The sequence below is a fragment of the Myxocyprinus asiaticus genome, chromosome 32, assembly GCF_019703515.2.
Source record: "Myxocyprinus asiaticus isolate MX2 ecotype Aquarium Trade chromosome 32, UBuf_Myxa_2, whole genome shotgun sequence".
Taxonomy (NCBI): Eukaryota; Metazoa; Chordata; class Actinopteri; order Cypriniformes; family Catostomidae; genus Myxocyprinus; species Myxocyprinus asiaticus.
In genome coordinates, this window is record NC_059375.1 from 40520782 (window position 1) to 40545400 (window position 24619).

Here is a 24619-nt window from a genome sequence, read left to right on the forward strand (position 1 = left end):
CAGCAGGATGCACTATGGGAAGAAGGCAGGCCGGAGGAGGCAGTGTGATGCTCTGGGCAATGTTCTGCTGGGAAAACTTGGGTCCTGGCATTCATGTGGATGTTACTTTGACACGTACCACCTACCTAAAGATTGTTGCAGACCACGTACACCCCTTCATGGCAATTGTATACCCTGATGGCAGTGGCCTTTTTCAGCAAGATAATGCGCCCTGCCACACTGCACACATTGTTCTGGAATGGTTTGAGGAACATGACAAATAGTTCAAGGTGTTGACTTGGCCTCCAAATTCCCCAGATCTCATTCCGATTGAGCATCTATGGGATGTGCTGGACCAACAAATCCGATCCATGGAGGCCCTACCTCACAACTAACAGGACATGAAGGATCTGCTGCTAATGTCTTGGTGCCAGATACCACAGGACACCTTCAAAGGTCTTGTGGAGTCTCGACAGGTCAGAGCTGTTTTGGCGGCACGAGGGGGACCTACATAGAGGGGAAGTGGTAGCTCAGCAGTTAAGGCTCTGGGTTACTGATCAGAAGGTCAGGGGTTCAAGCCCCAGCACTGCCAAGATGCCACTGTTGGGCCCTTGAGCAAGGCCCTTGACCCTATCTGCTCCAGGGGCACTGTATCATGTCTGACCCCAGCCTAGCTGGGATATGTGAAAAAGAAGAATTTCACTGTATATGTGCAAATGTATAATGTGTGATAAATAAAGAAAATTATTATTACATGATATTAGGCAGGTGGTCTTAATGTTTTGGCTGATCGGTGTAAACAAACGTAGCTATCTCTAGTTCGATATTCTGTTCAAGGAAAAGTGTTATATGGCCGCTCCGTGTCCATTCTTTAGGTTGCTTGTGCTCTTTGGTGCTACTAAGTTTGCAAGGAAACCTTTTCAGTGATTAATAAAATATAAATATAGATCTTGGCATTATTGACACGCGGAGGGGTAGGCTAATTGACACGTGAGCAAAAGCAAGTGAGAGACGTAGGCCTATATGTCTTTTTTATTTGTGCAATTTAGAAATGTTGAAGTTCCTCGCGAGTCACCTGTATTTTAATTTAACACTTGCAGTAATAATTTATCATAGTAATGCAGCTTGTTTTATTCAGCTGTGTGCTGAATGGAAAGCCAAACAATTGGCATACAAACTATTGACGAGACCAGCATAATGACCCTTTTAGCACATAAACGAGTAATGTTTTGAGAAAACTGGCCCGCTTTGTGACAAACATGAAAAGTTCTATAATTGTATTATTTTTATTTTATTAAAACAGATCCCTAAAGTAGAAAGTGTTAAATTAAATAATAAATTACCATGGAAATAGAGATGGTAAAATAAATAATTTACAATTATGCTCAGCCTTTATTCAGTTTTTTAATACCTGATAGAAAAGTATCTACCTTTGTAAGGCAACACAGTAGAGCTGTTCAGCTTGTAGTCCAAAAACCCGGAAGAGAATTCGCCATGGGTTCCCTCTGGATTTTCCTATGGGTTTTTATAATGGGGTTTTTGAATTTATGAGAACAATAAGGTCTGTGGTAAACATTACTTGATGATACGTGGATGTTTTGTATTAAAACATAAATTACACACAGTCATACTGCAAAAGGGAATTTTGAAGCCATATTGAATTGCATACATAAAAAAAAAAAAAAAAGAAAAAACACACACAGTGGCTTAAAAACTCACTTTTGAAGTATGACTGTGTGTAATTTATGTTGTAGAACAAAATGTCCACATATAGGAAAATCCAGAGTGAACCCATGGCGAGTTAAACTTCCGGGTTCGCCTAGAAATTGACATCATGGCTGAACAGTTCTAAACTTTAGGCAATTGCAGAATATGTGCCCTTCAAGTGTAGTCGGAAATATCTCAATTACGAATTCCGAGCACATGAACGATCAAGCGTAGTCATACTTACAATTGGGAAACTCGGAATTCTAGATGAAACACGAGTTGCCAAGATGGGATGTTGGAAGGTGCATGTCGACAGGAAAGATTATGGAAACTAATTATTTTGTAAAAATATTTCAACTTCTGTACTTTGTTTAGGTATGACAGTCAACTAATGACTCATCTTTCGTGGTTTGTTTTAAGCAAATTAATTAATAATTTCTTAGATACCATGCATTTATAAATCATATATGTTGTGAATCAGTAATGCACATTTATTCATTTATGTTTATTCATTAGTACAACAGAAAAAGAGCATTTGCTGTCAATCATTGTGCATTTGTTTAAGTTTGGCTTCTTCCGAATTTTGTTTCCCACTTGAATGCATGACATGTTGTTGTAACAAATGCCCAACTTGGAGGTACGAGCTTCCCAGCTTCAACTGAAGGCAGCAATAGTCCCATTAGTCACATATACACTTCATACAATCTAGTACACAACTATTTCTGCACTTGAAAGTTACAAGAACCAAATCAATGCGGAACACTGTATCTCAAAAGGAGTACAATGTGGCCCTCCTGCACTACTTAAAGTCCAATGTGGCCCCTGTACCAAAATAGTTGCCCACCCCTTTGTTAGGGGGATGTTATGGGGGGATGTCATTTAGTAACTTCAAGAGACAACACGTAGTAATTAAATATATATCTGCACTGTACAACACGGGTGTATATGTATGTGTATACAATAGGGTCAATATAACAATATAACCCCCAATCCAATTTACCTTTGTGGTGTCAGAAAATGAACTTTTAAAGTGATGGCAAAACACCTCGATTGCATTTTCACATAGCAGAGGGGTACTGTAATCTCACACCATCGCTTCTTTTTAAAAATACTTTCTGTGCCCACAAGAATTGCATTTTGAAAAGCGGCAGGGCTGAATAAGGTCAAATTGGGACATCTCACAAAGCTTCTGTCTCCCCCCTTGTGGCAAGCAAAAGAACAGACAGTCTACATGTAATTTTTACTGTATATGTATATTTTTCAATTAATGTTACAATGAATATATGACCCCGTTACAAGAATACAGCCTATAAATAAGCAAAAAAAAAAAAAAAAAAAGAATAAGCATAATTAGGCAAATGAAACGCTACATGAGAGTTCTTGCTTAGGACATGCTGATACCAAAATGGAAATATGTAATTCACATTTAAAATTAACTTTGATGATCGTTTGTTGCATGGCATTTCATTATTTGAGCTGAATTATGTGTGTGAGAGGTTTTGTGTGTGACAAAAATTTATATAAGTTACACATGTCAAATACATATAAATCTTCCCCTTCCTGTGGAGTGACATTCCTTATTAGCAGTCCAAATTGCATTTTGAGAAGAGAAACCTTTTGATATCAAATTGTACTGGTTTTAGATTTTGCCCTGTATAATCTCACAGGTTTTTCTTTTGTACTCTTCTCAAGTTCAGCGCCAGTGTGTTTGGTAGACCATGATCGATCAGCTGCTGTTTTAGCTGAAACAAAGATGGACAGAAAGATCTAAATATCTTAAGCATTACATATACATATTTTCTATGTTATCTATTAGCAGTGTATTTAGCACAGTAAATATGACTTACTTTCTCTAAAACAGTCGCAATATTTCCAGTCTCTGTCAGGTCTAAAAATGAGGAAAGTCTTATCTGAAGTCCAATGACATTTTCTAAAGTGAAAACACACACACACACACACACACACACACACACAGACACACACACACACACACACACACACAATACATAAAATATGAGGTTTGTTGAATTGTATGTTAAAAGGGTATATTATACTAAATATATTAGAGCGGTATAAAAGTAGGGATGTAATATCTGATTTGTTCAATGCACACTGTAAAAAATGTCAGTAATTTTAATGGTAAAAAAAATAAAAATAATTAATTAGTTAACAGGAGTTACCTTAACATATTATGTAAAAATTATAATACATTTATCAAGACAATATATGTAATTTGAAGGTAAAATATTGTGCAGAGTTTGTTTTGTTTTGTTTTTAGATGTAAAAAGTATGATTTGACCGTATAATTAATGGTAAAATTGTAAATGTTTAACAAGAGAACACATGTACTTTTTATGGTAAACTATCGTTAAATTTACTTGGAAAAACATTAATCTGGCGTTTCCAGAATTCCCTGCGTGACCCATCACATTTAATTATATTTTATGGGAATAGCTATGCTTCTTCTTATTTTTAATATCAGTTATGTGTATTGGCATTCTGTGTTATATTTTATGAAGTTAAATGAATATTTATTGCATTATTTTACTGTCACATGTGTTCTGGTGTACATGTGTATTAGTTATTAGTTACACTCTTGATGAGCTTTAAGTCATCATATGGACTTTTGTAGATACTACAATTATTAACAATACATTTTAAAGTGAAAATCAGACATTTGTACTTCCAGAAAGTTAGTATATCAAGTTTATATCATTTAATAATATAAACGGCAGTGATCCATAAAATATACAGGCATCAAAATTACATCCCGTAAAGCATGAAACATGGTCACCATATTTGTTATGGTATATTTCTGGCAATTTCTGACTTTTTACAGTGCTATAACTTTCTAAAACAAAATCTTCTGAATGTATCTTTTTTTCTTGTGTATGATATGACTTTAAAACTGATAATAGTACAGGTATAATCATGATCACAGGGTATCTTTTACCTTTTGAGATGTATTGATTCTCTGGTTCACTGTCCACTCTGAAGGCCCAACACCCTGGAACATTTACATTACTAGAGTTTTTGAGATTTGGAATGTAGCTTCCGCTGTCTGACCCAGGAATTACACAATAATGTGTGGAGTTTACTGTGTCATAACCAGCCTGTACAAACAATGAAAAATCTCATTACAGAGAGAGCAAATATTGGGACAGAAATATTTTGGTCCACTGATGTACAAGGCATGTATTTTTACCTGCACTAGCACTACATTTTGTGTCACAGCAACATCACCATAATTCATCAGAATAAAAGACAAATTACCATCTGATATTAAAACGGCTTGAAAAGATGTTTCCTGAAAAGATGAAAACATTGATTGTCATCGTCTGTGACCTTGTGGGTAAAGTCAAAACAGTTGCAGAATTCAGGATAATAACTTACCGTGCCCGAGTGATAAAAATATTCAACTTTATCCCAAGTTGCAACAAAAACCCAAGTAGCATGGAAGCTCAGATCAGGGAAATACTGGTTTATATCCTGAGAGGCACGAGTGAGCACACTTCCATTTGAGTATTGTTGATACGAGATCACACCATTCTGACTGACATCAATGTCAGTCCACAAAGGAGCTATGATATCTTTACTTCCATTGGCAGGAAAAGGCTTGGGGATGTATTCTGATGAAGACTGGTTGAATGTAAGGTATCCATTATTATTAACCTAGGTAATAAAAGAAATCAGTTCAAATGTGAACTAGCTTGCATGTCGTAGTTGTGTGTAAAAGCATTTGCGTTCACATTTATGGAAATGAATTCTCACATATATCTTATGGTGTATGCGGCCAAAGAAAGCAAATGGACTCCAAAGATCAATAAGAGTGGAGTTTTCATCCTCAATAGCAAAACGGTCTGTGTCACCTGCCACTAAGCCAAATGGATAGAATGTCCCTGGTGGTGTATAAAGAATGCACAACTTTAAACTCTTATGATGATAATCAATAATCTCAGGTGGATTTTGTAGGAGTAGATTATTAATAGGTTGAACTGGTTCTAATTTAAAGGTCTATAATTACCTGTTTGTGCCTTTGTCATCATGCCTGTTAAAAATAGAGATGAATACATATAGTCATATCCATAAAAGATGTGTTCGTTTTTATTGTGCATTATTAAGAGAGCTATTCAAACAAATTCAAACTCACTCAGTAACAGCACTGATGTTGTGAACACTAGCAGATGTTGTGAAACTGAAAGCATCCTTTGATAACTAGTCGGGCAAAGCCAGAGACAAAGACAAAATGTAGAGTGTCCTTTTGCTGTAATCATAGAGAAAAACCTTTTCATTCTCATATTTTCATTTAGAAAAACTAGAACAGCAGAACATTCAGTAGCTCTAAAACTCGTGTTTCACCTGCGTGAAGTTGGCCCCCCACCCAACGCAAAACGTCGGCAAAATAGTCTCGTTTGTTTGTGCTCCGTTTGTGCTTGTTTGTGCTGTAAAAATTTTCATTTGTGCTGCTTCGGTTTTTTAGTTATTAAAATAATATTTATAGGTCATTCTGAGGTCACCTAGCCCCACCCCCCACCCCCCACATGCTCCAAATTCACCTAAATAGTCTCGTTTGTTTCTGCTTCGTTTGTGCTGGTTTGTGCCGGTAAAAGTTTCGTTTGTGCTGCTTCGGTTTTTTTAAATATTAGACACTGAATTAAAGGCGATGATGTCACCAGACCCCCCACATGCTCTAAATTCACCCAAAATAAGCTCAATCGTTTGTGCTTCATTTGTGCTGGTTTGTACCAGTAAAAGATTCGTTTTTGCGACTGTCTTTTTTTTTTATCAATACAGTTGAAGTAACACGGTAAGATCCAATTGAAAAACCAAATCACATAAATAGTCGCATTCACTTAACTGTTACCTATCCACTGTGCGTTTTCAACTTTTAATGGACACAGCGGATCACAGGATGTGTGGAATGTAACACAAACTCCAAGGTAAGTGTGTTTACTTATTACTGTATGTAGTTATGTGAATAACAGTAGTAATATTGACATTGTCATAAATACAGGCACCATAACCTGTTTGGTGTAGCTCTGTGTTTATACATACATAGGCTATGCGTGTGTGTGTGTGTGTGTGTGTGTGTAGGCCTATACAGTACAGGTCAAAAGTTTGTAAACATTAAGATTTTTAAATGTTTTTGAAAGAAGTCTCTTAATCTCACTAAGACTGTATTTATTTGATAAAAAAAAAAAAAAAAAAATACAGTAAAAACAGTAATACTGTGAAACAATACACTTTAAAATAGCTGTTTTCTGTTTTAATAAAATTTAAAATGTAATTTTATTTCTGTGATGTCAAAGCTGAATTTTTAGCATCATTACTCCATTCTTCAATGATTTGTTTGTTTTGTTTTTAATTTCATTTTTGTTTTTCTTTATTTTACTTGTATTGTTTATTTTATAGATTATACTATATATTCTTTTTTCTATTTGTAGTCTATATATGCTCTATATTTTATATTATGTGTTGGAATGACTATTGTCATGTTCACTGTTTGTAATTTGACTGGCATAATAATAATACAAATAAATAAATAATAAAAAAACTCCAGTCTTCAATGTCACATGATCCTTCAGAAATCATAGTAAAATGTTGATTTTGTGCTCAGCTATATTGAATTATTATTGGTGCTCAATTATTAAGAATGGTTCTTATTTTTTTCATCAATGTTGAAAACCATTTTTGCATGCTTAATATTTTTGTGGAAACCACAATACATGATACATTTTTGTGTGGATTCTTTGATGAATAGAAAGGTAAAAAGAACAGCATTTATTTGAAATAGAAATCTTTTTAACAATATAATGTCTTTACTGTCTCTTTTGATCAATTTAATGCGTCCTTGATGAATAAAAGTATTATATATATATATATATATATATATATATATATATATATATATATATATATATATATACAGGTGCATCTCAATAAATTAGAATGTCATGGAAAAGTTCATTTATTTCAGTAATTCAACTCAAATTGTGAAACTCGTGTATTAAATAAATTCAGTGCACACAGACTGAAGTAGTTTAAGTCTTTGGTTCTTTTAATTGTGACGATTTTGGCTCACATTTAACAAAAACCCACCAATTCACTATCTCAAAAAATTAAAATACATCATAAGACCAATAAAAAAAAACATTTTTAGTGAATTTCTGGCCTTCAGGAAAGTATGTTCATTTACTGTATATGTACTCAATACTTGGTAGGGGCTCCTTTTGCTTTAATTACTGCCTCAATTCGGCGTGGCATGGAGGTGATCAGTTTGTGGCACTGCTGAGGTGGTATGGAAGCCCAGGTTTCTTTGACAGTGGCCTTCAGCTCATCTGCATTTTTTGGTCTCTTGTTTCTCATTTTCCTCTTGACAATACCCCATAGATTCTCTATGGGGTTCAGGTCTGGTGAGTTTGCTAGCCAGTCAAGCACACCAACACCATGGTCATTTAACCAACTTTTGGTGCTTTTGGCAGTGTGGGCAGGTGCCAAATCCTGCTGGAAAATGAAATCAGCATCTTTAAAAAGCTGGTCAGCAGAAGGAAGCATGAAGTGCTCCAAAATTTCTTGGTAAACGGGTGCAGTGACTTTAGTTTTCAAAAAACACAATGGACCAACACCAGCAGATGACATTGCACCCCAAATCATCACAGACTGTGGAAACTTAACACTGGACTTCAAGCAACTTGGGCTATGAGCTTCTCCACCCTTCCTCCAGACTCTAGGACCTTGGTTTCCAAATGAAATACAAAACTTGCTCTCATCTGAAAAGAGGACTTTGGACCACTGGGCAACAGTCCAGTTCTTCTTCTCCTTAGCCCAGGTAAGACGCCTCTGACGTTGTCTGTGGTTCAGGAGTGGAATACAACAACTGTAGCCAAATTCCTTGACACGTCTGTGTGTGGTGGCTCTTGATGCCTTGACCCCAGCCTCAGTCCATTCCTTGTGAAGTTCACCCAAATTCTTGAATCGATTTTGCTTGACAATCCTCATAAGGGTGCGGTTCTCTTGGTTGGTTGTGCATCTTTTTCTTCCACTCAACTTTCTGTTAACATGCTTGGATACAGCACTCTGTGAACAGCCAGCTTCTTTGGCAATGAATGTTTGTGGCTTACCCTCCTTGTGAAGGGTGTCAATGATTGTCTTCTGGACAACTGTCAGATCAGCAGTCTTCCCCATGATTGTGTAGCCTAGTGAACCAAACTGAGAGACCATTTTGAAGGCTCAGGAAACCTTTGCAGGTGTTTTGAGTTGATTAGCTGATTGGCATGTCACCATATTCTAATTTTTTGAGATAGTGAATTGGTGGGTTTTTGTTAAATGTGAGCCAAAATCATCACAATTAAAAGAACCAAAGACTTAAACTACTTCAATCTGTGTGCACTGAATTTATTTAATACACAAGTTTCACAATTTGAGTTGAATTACTGAAATAAATGAACTTTTCCACGACATTCTAATTTATTGAGATGCACCTGTATATATTACTTATCCCAAACCTTTGAATGGTTGTGTATCATGGTTTCCACGAAAAAAAAAAAGAAGAAAAAACAGCACAACTGTTTTCAACTGATAATAATAATGAATGTTTCTTGAGCAGCAAATCAGCATATTGGAAGGATTTCTGAAGGATCGTGTGACACTGAAGATTGAAGTAATGATGCTGAAAATTCAGCTTTGATCACAGAAATAAATTACAGTTTACTATATATTCAGATAGAAAACAACTGTTTTACATTGGAATAATATTTCACAATATTACTGTTTCACTGTATTTTTGATCAAATAAATGCAGCCTTGGTGAGCAGAAGAGACTTCTTTCAGAAACATTAAAAAATCTTAATGTTTTCAAACTTTTGACTAGTACTATATATAATATATATATATATACATATATATATGTGTGTGTGTGTGTGGAAACTCGTGACTCAATGAATTAAGCCAAAATGATTTTACTTTTGAAATTTAATTACTGTGTACTATCAAACATCCATTAACACAAATAATGGACCTTTAAAAACGTAAAGTTAAAAACATGTCATGATTTATCACATGTGTCCAGATGCCAGGCTTAAAATTGTGTATTCCCTTTTTTGTGTTTTAGAGAACTTGTTGTTGTATTTAACCGTTTCAGGCATGAATTCAATCCATTTCTGAAATGGAACTTCAAGATCAAAAGTCCAGCAATCTTTTGGTCTGGGTGAAAGGGACCCTGTGTCATCACTACTGCCATTTGTTTCATGATCACATTCATGAGTAAACCCTAAAGCATTCCAGATGTTGAGTCTATTGAATTTAACAAAAGTGTATAGAGCCTTTGCAGTGATCTTGTTTTCTAGCTGCTTACTAAGCTCTGTCCAGATGCTCTGATTAGGAGTAGCTATGTTGCCATTTTGGACTATAGCCTCTTTAGATGAACACAGGACAGAGAAAATGGAATCTCTGTCGACTTCTGGTTTCTTGGGCATCTGGCATAAGCAAAACATAATTACCCACTTAAATAATCCTGACTCAAAAAATGTCATGTTCAGTATAAACTTGTTTTCATGTATTACTGTATTGGTCCGAATATAAGGATAATGTAATATAGTAATAATATATAAGGATAATATATCTTATATTAGGACCATTATGGTTATGTTGACCCCTAGATGCACAATGTATTCAAAAAACTAACATGGGCCTCATGTGCAACTGTAATTAGCATATATTAGTATTAGCAATGAGTTTTCTGTTCAGTAAACATTGACAGTCTTAGCTCTCTTGAATGTTGTACCATTATTCTTGAAGTTAACAAATAATATTGTAACTGACAGTGTTAAAACATTGTACTTACATTGGCAAGAAATTTGTTTTAATAATGACTTTTGTAGTTTGATTTATATCGACTTTTTCTCTACTACCTCTACACTAATTTCCACAAGAGCATCTTGAACAGAAGTGTCACTTGCGCCTAGTGGTGGCAGTGAAGTGTAGCAGATGATACTCCATGTAAATAAATAGAAAGACCATCAGGAAAGACCAGTGAATTAAGTAAAGATAATCGTTTATTGAACAAATGATGTGATGATTAGTCTTGACAGAAAGTCTTCAGCAATTCAACTGTAAAAGTGTGTTCACATCGAGGAGATTTGTGCTTTTGTTCTCGTGCCCAGAGCTGAGCGAAAGTGAGTGACAGAAAGAGTCCAACAGACACCAGATGAATATTGAGCTGCTGCTGTCTGAACAACAAGTTTTTAAGAAACACCATAGCAACTACAAAAACATTGATAAGGAGTTGTTGTTGTATTAAAATATCTTCATCCAACATTTTGGTAAGAAATTGAAATGACAAACCCAAAATAAAATGCTCACTGCTCATAAATCATACTGACTACACACAAAACAAGATAGACCTATTTTTGAAATATATAATATAGTCGGAGGTAGGTGGTGACCGAATGACCGAGACTTTTTTTATTTTTGTGACCATTAAGTGATCTATTTTATTCTGTCAGTATTGTATTCAATAAATATCAGCATTTATAATTCGCCTGTAATTCAGTGTCTAATATTAAAAAAAAAAAAAACGAAGCAGCACAAACAAAACTTTTACCGGCACAAACGATTGAGACTATTTTGCGACGTTTTGCGTTGGGTGGGGGGCCAACTTCACACAGGTTTCAGTTTCTCATCGTTGTCAAAATGTCAAAGTATATCCAAAATTATTATGCAATACTTTTAAGTGACTACTTAATTACATATGTAAAGAAATGTAGCCAAATTAAAAGCAAACTTTTAAAAAAAATGGATTCTTACCTCAGACAGCTTCACTGAACAACTTTTGCACCTGTTGTGGGTTAAATTCCAAGTGGACAGCAAACTGAAACTCTAATTCATTATGTTGACGGGAGGGACATGTCTGTGGAATGTGTGTTAACCTGTTGATGCTCATTGACCCCACCCATGGGTTTGACCATACTTTGCTTAAATTAGTTCACATTTACCCAGGGCCGGAGTGGCAATCGGGAAGATCGGGATGTTGCATGTTGATTGACAAACTTTCATCATACACTATATTGCCAAAAGTATTTGCTCATCTGCCTTTAGACGCATATGAACTTAAGTGACATCCCATTCTTAATCCATAGGGTTTAATATGACGTCGACCAACCCTTTGCAGCTATAACAGCTTCAACTCTTCTGGGAAGGCTTTCCACAAGGTTTAGGAGTGTGTTTATGGGAATTTTTGACCATCCTTCCAGAAGCGCATTTGTGAGGTCAGACACTGATGTTGGACGAGAAGGCCTGGCTCGCAGTCTTCGCTCTAATTCATCCCAAAGGTGCTCTGTCGGGTTGAGGTCAGGACTCTGTGCAGGCCAGTCAAGTTCTTCCACACCAAACTCGCTCATCCATGTCTTTATGGACCTTGCTTTGTGCACTGGTGCGCAGCCATGTTGGAGCAGGAAGGGGCCATCCCCAAACTGTTCCCACAAAGTTGGGAGCATGGAATTGTCCAAAATCTCTTGGTATGCTGAAGCATTCAGAGTTCCTTTCACTGGAACTAAGGGGCCAAGCCCAGCTCCTGAAAAACAACCCCACACCATAATCCCCCCTCCATCAAACTTCACAGTTGGCACAATGCAGTCAGACAAGTACCGTTCTCCTGGCAACTGCCAAACCCAGACTCGTCCATCAGATTGCCAGATGGAGAAGCGTGATTCGTCACTCCAGAGAACACGTCTCCACTGCTCTAAAGTCCAGTGGCGGCGTGCTTTACACCACTGCATCCGATGCTTTGCATTGCACTTGGTGATGTATGGCTTGGATGCAGCTGCTCGGCCATGGAAACCCATTCCATTAAGCTTTCTACACACTGTTCTTGAGCTAATCTGAAGGCCACATGAACTTTGGAGGTCTGTAGCGATTGACCCTGCAGAAAGTTGGCGACCTCTGCGCACTATGCGCCTCAGCATCCGCTGACCCCGCTCTGTCATTTTATGTGGCCTACCACTTCGTGACTGAGTTGCTGTCATTCCCAATCGCTTCCACTGTGTTATAATACCACTGACTGTGGAATATTTAGTAGCGAGGAAATTTCACGACTGGACTTGTTGCACAGGTGGCATCCTATCACAGTACCACGCTGGAATTCACTGAGCTCCTGAGAGCGGCCCATTCTTTCACAAATGTTTGTAGAAGCAGTCTGCATGCCTAGGTGCTTCATTTTATACACCTGTGGCCATGGAAGTGATTGGAACACCTGAATTCAATTATTTGGATGGGTGAGCGAATACTTTTGGCAATATAGTTGTATGTGGCGTAACAACTGCCAACAGTCCATAACATCTGGTATTTAAAGGATCAGAATTGCGTTCCGCATTATAGAGAACGCAGTCTGTATTTTATCATCTCACACCCAAACAAATGAGAGAGTAGCCTGTGAGATATGAAACTGATGTTGCCGCTTCACTTGACAGCGCGGGAAGGATCACGGAAGATCCATCGAGAACAGATAGGCTACTAATAGCTGAATGGATGAACGTGCTTCAGGTAGCCTACAAGATCATCACAAGTTTAATACTGACTGCAGTCTCACAATCTCAATTAATCTCTGAAAGCCTCTTCCCTAGCAGTGCAGAATGATAATAGCAAAATTATTTTTTGTCACAAAATAACAGAATACTTAAAGTAAATGAATACAGATGCAACAGCACGACACGGTACGAAAATAATGGGACTTTACAGCTCTCAAAAGATGAAACTCAATGAAACAAACTGCACAGAGTGCCTTCAGTGTTGTAATGTGATAAAACCCTCTTAAAGAGACAGTAACCATTTTGCCTTTGTCCTGAACATTTACATTCCAAGTAAAAGAAAAGTACAAATGTGTTATTTTTAGTCTTTTTTTCATTCTTATCATTGTAAAATGGCACGTTTTTGAATGGCATGTAAAAATTTTAAAATAATCACTCAACCTTAATTGTTTCACTGGATCTGTTGCTATTTTTATTATCTAAAATACAAAGCACTGACCATTTAAAGTGTGAGCCTGTACATCTTGAAAGAGTTATAAACATTTACAGTTCTATAGTGTTATGTGCCTAGATAGTCTTTAAAATAAACTTAGTTTACCCCAAAATGAAATTTCTCTCATCATTTACTCACCCTCATGCCTTCCCAGATGTGTATGACTTTCTGTCTTCTGCTGAACACAAATTAAGCTTTTTAGAAGAATTTCTCAGTTCTGTTGGTCCTTTCAATGCAAGTGAATGGTGATCAGAATCACATAAATGCAGCATAAAAGTAATCCATACAACTCCAGTGGTTTAATCTATGTATTCAGAAGCGATATGATAGGTGTGGGTGAGAAACAGATCAATATTTAAGTTTTTATTTATTTTTACTATAAATTCTCCTCCCTGCCCAGTAGGGGGCGATATGCTTATGTAAATCACCAAAAACAGAAGAAGAACTCTTAAGAGAGAAGAGTGCTTATGAAAGTGAAAGTGGAGATTTATAGTAAAAAATGATTTAATTATTGATCTGTTTCTCACCGCTTCTCATTTACTTGCATTGAATGGACCAACAGAGCTGAGATATTCTTCTAAACTTCTTCATTCATGTTCTGCAGAAGAAAGTCATACACATCTGGGATGGCATGAGGGTGAGGAAAATGTCAAATATCCCTTTAACATTCACTTATTTTTACAACACATACAATGATGTCTTATGACAAAGTGAAAATCTTAGTGAATGCCGTATGTGGTATAATGACATGGAGAGCTTAAATAATTTTTAAGTAATTACATATATTGCACATTTTTGCTGTGATCTTTTTTTATTGTTATCATCTTCACCTCCAACCCCCCTTTTGGGTGTGGGCTGACTTGGACATGACATCCCGGGCTGATTATGAATCCCACTCCAGCCCTGCATTTACCATATAGTGTGCTGTTCAAAATTGTTCATAATGTTGACAAAGTATACATCTTTATAATATGTCAACATTATTAACTCTTTTTTGACTAGACTATATAGTATATGTGAACTAATTTAAGCAAAGTGACATCAGCAGGTTAAACACTTTAATTTGGATCATAGCAAACAATAAAACTTCAAGCCCAGGTGCAAAACAATTAAAGTAAAAGGACTGCCCTTCAATGCAGATGACAGTTCTAAAAATAATTTGTCTTCTTACTTTCACATCAACAATCCAACACACCCTTTTCAAAATGTGTTTGTACCAGTCCTCTGTACTAAACTCAGAAGACAAAGAAGTTTTTTTTGTTTTTGTTATTTTTTTTGTTTTGTTTTGTTTTTTTGTGTGGTGTCTTAATGCTAGAACACATAATGAATAGTATAAAATGCTGTGTAGCATAAAGCTGTTGAACCAAGAAACTAAAATGACATTTTGCAATGGAAAAAAATAAATAAATAAAATAGGCTTATGCATTTTTGCAAATTGTAACTGTTGTATAAGGATTACAGGTTTGAATTGTGACAGACCCAAAGCCTGCATGCCATTGTTGTCACAAATTCTGAAAATGAAATTATGGATCAATTATACCATGAATTCAGCTAATCACAGACACCTCTTTAATTACAGATGTCTCTTTCTCACACTATTACCACCATTCTCTTTCTCCAGGGTTTCTCTAACAAAATAAAAGTGCACAAAATGTTTACCTGACCATCAAATAAAAAAATAAAAATAAAAAGAAATGCTTAAATAGTTTCACAGTTGCCTTGTGTTCTTTCCCAGCTCAATGTTGTCCTATAAAATATATTGTCATATATGTTGTCTCTACCAGAGGTGGGTAGCAACGTGCTACATCTACTCTGTTACATTTGCTTGAGTAACTTTTTGGAAAAAAAATTACTTTAATGAGTATATTTAATGGTGTGTACTTTTCACTCTTATTCACTCTTTTTTTTTTTTTTACTTTTACTTTGTTTCAATGGGCGATGTTCCTGTCGTAACATTACTAGTTTTCATTTAATTTTAATTGTTAATGCGTAATTTGTTGAGAGATTTTTGAATGGGACATTTACAACAGCGGAACTTTACAGTCACTCGAGTCGAGCTCATCACTCCTACAAGCACTTACTTTCATCACGCAATGCTTTCATTTCACACCAAGACAAGCGGATATTTCAAGATTTAAATTGCAGAATGTTAAGTGTTGGCGATATTGATAACGTGGGCTTGTCTGTGTCATGGTCATTTTTAGGCTGATTCTGTAACTATGGGCACTTATGACCTCAGTTTATAAGTATACATTTTATATCAGTGCTGCAATATATCAGTTCCTACTGTATAAATCCATATAAACATCAACGTTAAGTGTAAATGTCTTTTGCTCTGCCGATTGCGTGTTTCACTTCTGGAGAGCGAGCTGACAGTATGTCTGCGCGAGCACAGCATTACTGCGTTTGACAGATGGGGCGCGTTTTTCTCATGGACAACAGAAAACAAGCTCTAAACTTAAATAAGTCTAATACACCTTCAAATACAGAGATAAGGTGTAGTTTACACTTAGTGTACGGAACTAATTATCTAAATTCTTCCGACACTGAAAATACTGTAACTACACTGAGCTAAGATCCAATTAGGACTTTAAAAAGTGACAGGACTTTTGAAATAGCAACAGTAGGCTTTAAAGCATGATCTTGCTTCTTTTTATTCAGAATTATATATTATTGGGCCTGTGGGACGTTGTTCACTTTTTTCACCATAATAATTACTAGAAACTGGTTTCCAGACTTCTCTTCTAATTGACAGATTTGTCCAAATCTGACAAGTGTCCTTAAAGTAATAGTTCAGCGTAAAATGTAATTTCCTACCCCCTCTTATGTTGTTCCAAACCTGTGAGACCTGTATTTTGTGGAACCCAAAACATGTTAGACAGAAAGTTAGAGACTGACAGTCTCAGTCAACATTCCCTTTTAAAATAAGGAGGAAAACAAACATGCAGTGAAAGTAAATGGAGACTAAGGCAAACATTCTGTCCAACTTCTCCTTAACTGTGTTCCATGGAAGAAAGTCATATGGTTTGAAACAACATGAGGGTGTATGATGACAATATCCATTAATAATAATAATAAGAAGAAGAAGAAGAAGAAGAAAAAGAAGAAGAATGATTATGATGATGATGATGATGATGATTATTATTATTTTTGTGTAATACATGTTACATGTGTATTATTAAATGGAATATTGGGGCATAAATGTCCATTATGTTATACAGTATGTGTAAGTAACTAGTTACTCGCTACTTGAGTATTCTTTTAATTGGATACTTTCTTACTCGTACTCGAGTACTTATTAACATTACTATTTTTACCTCTACTTGAGTAATATTTTTTTTAATTAATTGTACTTTTACTTAAGTAAAGATTTTGGCTACTCTACCCACCTCTAGTCTCTAAAAAGTCTTCGACCATATCTGTCACAGAAAAAATGTTGGTAGCCGCAAAAGGGACAGCCTACCCTGGGTGCTTTTTATTTCTGAAATTGTGCATCTTCGTTTCCTTTCCTTGCTTTCTTTCCTCATTTCCTAGCTCCTCGCTCTTAGGGAACGAGGAAAGGATGCAAGGAAAGGAAATGAGGACGGAGGAATCGAAGCAAGACATATATGTAAAAAGAAATGTCCTGCTCACAAGTCACTTCAGAGCGCCGTCTCTGCGCAGCTGCATTAATTAAGATGCACTGTTGAAGTATGTGAAAATAATGGTTTATTTAAACCTCAAAGGTGAAACATGAACTAAAACTGTTGTGTCAGATGTGTAGGGGGAGGATAATTTACATTTGCATCAGGTACTTTGACAAAAACATTCTTCCACATAGGATGCTCCGGTGCTTCCTCGATCAAGCATCCTCGGTAAGCTTCCTCCCTTCTCGGTCATCATCTCCTCGTGGTGCATTTCAAGAATTGATATGTCCTTCATGATGGCAGACTTTGATCGGTTTCCAGGGGTGCTTCTCATTTAAGAAATGAGCTTTTTCCAAGAACAAGGTTAACTTGTTCCTCAAGTTCTGCACTTACAATGGAAGTGTATGGTGCATTAATAATGAGACTGAAGCCTCATAGATTTCCATCATAAATGCAGTTATGTAAAACGCATAACAAGGCCTTTATATTCATGTTGCGGTTGTTTGTTTGACTTGTTAAGTGGTAGAATAAGAACAGGTTTAATTTCATTGTTCAAATATCTCTTTAATAATTTAGTTGAAACTTGAAATGAGTGGAACGTTGAGCACATTACATAACAATAAAAAAGCAGAACATACAATACAAGTTATGCTGTAGCTTTAGCATTTTTTCTCACTATTTAAACTTCTGAAGGTGTGTAAAAAGATTAACAAGTAATTTACAGTGTGTGAACATTTAATATTTGTAATAACATGGATAGGTTATTTAATCTAAATGAAATATCAGATATAATTTAATTGTTCACATTATACTGATCTGTTTAATTAGGCAAAACCCCGGCAAAAAGATAAAATGTGATTCGTTTAAATATATCAAGATATCTGTTGAAGATAAAGACAGTTTTTGATAAAGACATATGATGAAAAGCAAAAAAAATCATCACAAGATTAAGAGCATTTTTCTTTTCATAAAGCGATTTCGATCTTCAATTCCGCTATAGTGATAAACCGATCAAAATGTAAATGGAATAATGTAACAATTATGTAATGAATGTAATAAAAATAAACACTGAGGTTTAATTTTTGTATATGATTTCAATAGTTGTGCTCATTTGTGTTTTTGTGTGACTATGTTTGAGTTATCTGCATGTGAGAGACAGAACATATATAAAAGGTGAGCACATATGTAGGTTAAGTTCTTTTACCTGAGGAACAACTTTCCTGTCTCTTTTCGGTTTTCACATATTCAATTGTAAGAAATTTTGGTGAGACTTGAATAATCGGTCTCTGTTTGGTTTTTTGGTAACACTTTATAATAACAGTACATGGATAATCATGAAATAATACCTGAGTTAATAGTTACTTCCGCATGAATTAACGATGAGTTAAGGAATGGACTAATCAGGAACTAACATTAACCACAACATGAGTCATATGAATTCATGCATTAATAACATTCACCTTAATTACATGTTAGTACATGTTTGTTAGTTAATGCATTAATTAACATTATGAAATAAACTAAATAAAGGTGGCTTTAGATGAAAGAATATTAAGTACTTAAACCTTTAATTAAATGTGCATAATTAAATATGGTCATAATACAAAATAATATATATATATATATATATATATATATATATATATATATATATATATATATATATATATATATATAACTTTTGTCTTATGTTTTCAATTTCGTCACAAACATCACTGGATGACACTAAATTATTCTGGATAATTTACATGGATCATCCTTATCAAATTTTGAACACATTAAAGGAATAGTTCTCCCATCATTTACTCACCCTCATGCCATTCCAGATGTGTATGACATTGTTTTGTCTGCAGAACACAAACAGAGATTTTTAGAAGAATGTCTCTGCTCTGTAGGCCCATAGAAAGCAAGATGCAAGTGAAAGGAGACCAAATTTTTGATGTTCTAAAAAGTGCATAAAAGTAATCTGAATGACTCAAGTGGTTTAATCCCTGTCTTCTGAAGAGATCCAGTTGGTTTTGTGTGAAAATAAACCAAAATGTAACTAATGTTTAACTGTACATCTTGCCATTACAGTCTCTAAGCACACTCCTGATTTCAAGCTTGATTACACTTTCTAGTGCTTGATGGTGCAAGGAAGTGTTAATGACTTTGAAATCATGATGGCCAAGGAAATGTATTGTGAAAAAGGATTTATATTTTGGTCTGATCTCACCAAAAACAGATTGGATTTTCAATAAATAAACTCAAATTGGTTGAAAATGCAGCAGCTTGAGTGCTGACTAGAACCAAGAAATATGATCATATTAGCCCTATTTTATCATCATTATATTAGCTACCTGCTAAATTTTGTATTAATTTTAAAATTTTATTAACTATTTACAAAGCTTTGAATGGTCTAGCACCGCAGTACATAAGTGACCTTCTGATACGCTATATTCCATCACGTTCATTACGACTGCGAAATTCTGGCCTGTTTATAGTTCCTAGAATATCAAAGTCCACAAAAGGAAGTAGATCCTTTTCCTATTTGGCTCCTAAACTATGGAATAGTCTTCCTAACACTGTTCAGGAAGCAGACATACTCACTCAGTTTAAGTCTAGACTAAGGAAACATTTATCCATCAACTCACAATTAGGCCATGATCTATAACTCTGCAAAAAATTGAATGGCATCTACACTAATATTATTCTCTTTGTTTCCCTCTCTCAACCTCGGGAATCATATCCCGAGGTTATCAGAGCTGGCCAGATCCAGCTCCATTCCTGCTTGGAGTCGGACTACACTGCTACCTTGTCTCTGAGTAATAACGACTAAATGCAGCCAGTGCCAGCCAGACATCACTTAAGTCTATTACGATGGACTTCAGGGTATGAACTGATGCCATCTCCAACCATAAGACAAGGGATACTTCATATGCCACTGCTTGAACCTTGAACTTCACCGAAATGTATTGCTGGTTGAACTGTGTTGCACCTCACCAATCTCTGCCTGCATCACCTTGGTCTAAGGATGGACTACACTCTTATAATGGAATACATTGACTATCAATAAATAGCCAACAAAAGCCTTCATCAGCCAACTAACAAAGGACAATGCATCTATGTGAACTTCTGCAGTTAAACCAGGATGAACTTCAAAGACATTAGTCATTAATCTTACAGTTCATACAAAATGTTTGTCTAATCACTGGCCCTTAACGCTTACTTAGTTGAATAATTTTAAACCATGACTTGCATTGCACACAAATAACTAATATTGGCATTATATTCATGATGTTAGCCAGAGGGGAACTGGCCCCCACAGTGAGCCTGGTTTCTTGCAAGGTAATTTTTCTCCGTTAACCAACATCTTGGTTAACATCGTCAGCCACAGTCAACTTCGGCTTGCTCACTGGGGTTCTAAATACAATTTATAATCATATTTAATCAAACTACACATGATCACTCTAAGACTTGATGGATGTTACAGTTACATTTTCTGTTAATGCATGATTTTCTGAAAAGTTGCTTTGAAACAATGTGCGTTGTGAACAGCACTATACAAATAAAAATGACTTGACTTGAAATGTAGTTTTATTATGTTGTGTGGAGTTTCAACACAACAATGGGTGTTTACATTAAAGTCTTAAAGGGCCAGACAGCTTAAAACCGAGTGTTTCAGACAGAGGGCCAGAGACAGGGTGGAAAATTATTATGTATGACTAAATTATGACTGTTTGGTACAAAGAAAACTTTACTAACATTATAAGTGGACTTCAGGGAATACAATAATATTAAAATAAAAGAGTATATTGTGAGCCCTTTAAGGCAATTTAGAAATCCGGGCCAGATGCTCGGCCAGAAGTTTGTGTAAAAGAGGACGTGGTCACCCTATTTTATGTGGCTCTTTTTTTGTGTGTGTTTGTTAAGTACCCTGCATGCAGAATATGAAATTAACTTTTTTGCACACTAGTCATAGTGGCAGGTGAATGCCAAATTTTACCAGCCACTTTAATTTGTCATATAAATAATTGAACAATATTGTTTTAGAATATAAAATAGGCCTATGCCATGCTATTATTATTATCATAATGATAATAATAATCTTGTTTAAGAACCATTTTTGGGGTTGTACTGAATTATGACACATATGACAATTTACTTGTAGTCCCAGTGTTGTTGCATCCTGAGATGTTCTGAGATCATATACAGCATTCTCAGACAACACTATTCTTGCAAATTGTTCCCAGATGACTGACAAAAAATAAACAGTGAGAACTCGTATGCGTGTGTTCCGTGAGAGCGACAAGAAAACACATACAGCGAATCAGACACGTGTATCATGGATTTTCTTTGATTTGTTCTTCAAAATATAATCTAGTATGCCTCTTCAAACGTGTCTTTGTGTCTAACAGTATTTCATGCCATTTGTCACATTGCCTGAAATACCCGCATTTGGCGGGTACTAATTTCATACCCTGTTCACATACCAAATCACAGAAATGCCATGGTATCTACAGAAACTTCTACCACACTCCCACGTAAAAAATAAAATAAAAATCAAGTGAGATTAACGTGGATCAATTATCTTGGTGCTGAGTGGATCTTTTTCAGGCATGATTGTACAGTATAGACATGCGCAGACCAGAAAACATGAGTAACTCGGTGAGAAGCGCTCCACAACCCATTTCATTTCAACATAATCATATCAAAGTTTTCTTGTTTGAAATAAATAATAATAATTAAAAAAATGTCTTTATGTACTAATATAACAGGAGTGTGACGATTATCTTACATGTAAGCTATTTTGCCTGCAACCGAATGCATTTTTTTTTTTTTTTTTGCAAACTATTAGTAGCCAGCGTTGGGGAGTAATGGAATAAATGTAACGGGATTACGTATTTAAAATACAAAATATAAGCAACTGTATTCCACTGCAGTTACAATTTAAAATAATTGGTATTTAGAATACAGTTACATTCAAAAAGTATTTTGATTACTGAAGAGATTACTTTGCATTTTATTGTCATTTGTTTCATTTAATATTTAGTCCTTTCAGATGGAAAACATTTATACATATAAATGATGCGATCCAAAGTGCATTTGAACAGCGGTGAAACACTTTCTTATGATGTGCTACATTAATACGAGCAGACAGAGAAGTAAGTTTGAAGTAAGTTTGGAGCAGAAGAAATATAAATAAACCTTGTGTAAATTGACAGCTTTACGCTAAGATAAAATGCTATTTCTAGCCATTTTACATGCACATGTTACCAGGCACGATCATATTTTTTTATCAAGAAAATTCACATTGGATCATAATTTCTTTTTTTCTAGTAAGACCTTTGATATCAGGGCAAAAATCATTTTCTTGATAATAATATTTGTGTTGTTTTCCTGTAAAAATATCTAAAAATCCTTAAAACAAGATCAATATGATTTATCTTGTTTAGAAACAACACTGCATAAGATATTTAGGTTTTTCAGAGAATGTATTTTTAACATGTGTATTTTGTCTTACTGTACTGCAGGGCCGGAGTGGCAATGGGGAAGATCGGGAGAATTCCCGCTGGGCCGGTCAAATATTGGGCCGGTTAGGTCCGCATGTTGATTGACAAACTTTCATCATATGTTGCATAACAATTGCCAACAGTCCGTAACATCTGGTATTTAAAGGATCAGAATTGCGTTCCGTATTATAGAGAACGCAGTCTGTATTGTATCATCTCGTGCTTCAGGTAGCCTACAAGATCATCACAAGTTTAATACTGACTGCAGTCTCACAATCTCAATTAATCTCTGAAAGCCTCTTCCCTAGCAGTGCAGAATGATAATAGCAAAATTATTTTTTGTCACAAAATAACAGAATACTTAAAGTAAATGAATACAGATGCAACAGCACGACATGGTACGAAAATAATGGGACTTTACAGCTCTCAAAAGATTAAACTCAATGAAACAAACTGCACAGAGTGCCTTCAGTGTTGTAATGTGATAAAACCCTCTTAAAGAGACAGTAACCATTTTGCCTTTGTCCTGAACATTTACATTCCAAGTAAAAGAAAAGTACAAATGTGTTATTTTTAGTCTTTTATTTCACTCTTATCATTGTAAAATGGCACGTTTTTGAATGGCATGTAAAAATGTAAAAATAATCACTCAACCTTAATTGTTTCACTGGATCTGTTGCTATTTTTATTATCTAAAATACAAAGCACTGACCATTTAAAGTGTGAGCCTGTACATCTTGAAAGAGTTATAAACATTTACAGTTCTATAGTGTTATTATGTGCCTAGATAGTCTTTAAAATAAACTTAGTTTACCCAAAAATGAAATTTCTCTCATCATTTACTCACCCTCATGCCTTCCCAGATGTGTATGACTTTCTGTCTTCTGCTGAACACAAATTAAGCTTTTTAGAAGAATTTCTCAGTTCTGTTGGTCCTTTCAATGCAAGCGAATGGTGATCAGAACTCAGAAGGTACAAAAATCACATAAATGCAGCATAAAAGTAATCCATACAACTCCAGTGGTTTAATCTATGTATTCAGAAGCAATATGATAGGGGTGGGTGAGAAACAGATCAATATTTAATGTTTTTTTTTTTACTATAAATTCTCCTCCCTGCCCAGTAGGGGGCGATATGCTTATGTAAATCACCAAAAACAGAAGAAGAACTCTTACGAGAGAAGAGCACTTATGAAAGTGAAAATGGAGATTTATAGTAAAAAATGACTTAATTATTGATCTGTTTCTCACTGCTTCTCATTTACTTGCATTGAATGGACCAACAGAGCTGAGATATTCTTCTAAACATCTTCATTCATGTTCTGCAGAAGAAAGTCATACACATCTGGGATGACATGAGGGTGAGGAAATGATAAAATATCCCTTTAACATTCACTTATTTTTACAGCATATACAATGATGTCTTATGACAAAGTGAAAAATCTTAGTGAATGCCGTATGTGGTATAATGACATATAGAGCTTAAATAATTTCCAGTAATTACATATATTGCATATTTTTGCTGTGATCTTGTTTTATTGTTATCACCTTCACCTCCAACCCCCCTTTTGGGTGTGGGCTGACTTGGGCATGACATCCCGGGCTGATTATGAATCCCACTCCAGCCCTGCTGTACTGGCAGAGTGTTTATAGTCAAAACAAGTGAAAAAATCTAGCACTGCTGAAGAAGTAATCCAAAGTATTTAGATTACTCTACTGACCTTGAGTAATCTAACGGAATACGTTACAAATTACATTTTACAGCATGTATTATGTAATCTGTAGTGGAATACATTTCAAA

The 24619-nt window shown here is 35.5% G+C and overlaps 1 protein-coding gene across 1 annotated transcript in view; it reads right to left on the reverse strand.

Annotated features, from left to right (window-relative positions):
* Window positions 1-2998: 2998 nt before the first annotated feature.
* The window catches only part of LOC127423221 (uncharacterized), a 39811-nt gene continuing 18190 nt past the window's right edge, over window positions 2999-24619 (reverse strand). Inside the window, exons 13-21 of the mRNA XM_051667361.1 lie at window positions 6046-6130; window positions 5837-5950; window positions 5711-5734; window positions 5458-5585; window positions 5080-5358; window positions 4892-4993; window positions 4640-4799; window positions 3534-3616; window positions 2999-3428 (exon numbers count right to left, since the gene is read on the reverse strand). Of these exons, the coding sequence (XP_051523321.1) occupies window positions 3348-3428; window positions 3534-3616; window positions 4640-4799; window positions 4892-4993; window positions 5080-5358; window positions 5458-5585; window positions 5711-5734; window positions 5837-5950; window positions 6046-6130 (1056 nt within the window). The 3' untranslated portion in view covers window positions 2999-3347. The remainder of the gene's footprint in view (window positions 3429-3533; window positions 3617-4639; window positions 4800-4891; window positions 4994-5079; window positions 5359-5457; window positions 5586-5710; window positions 5735-5836; window positions 5951-6045; window positions 6131-24619) is intronic.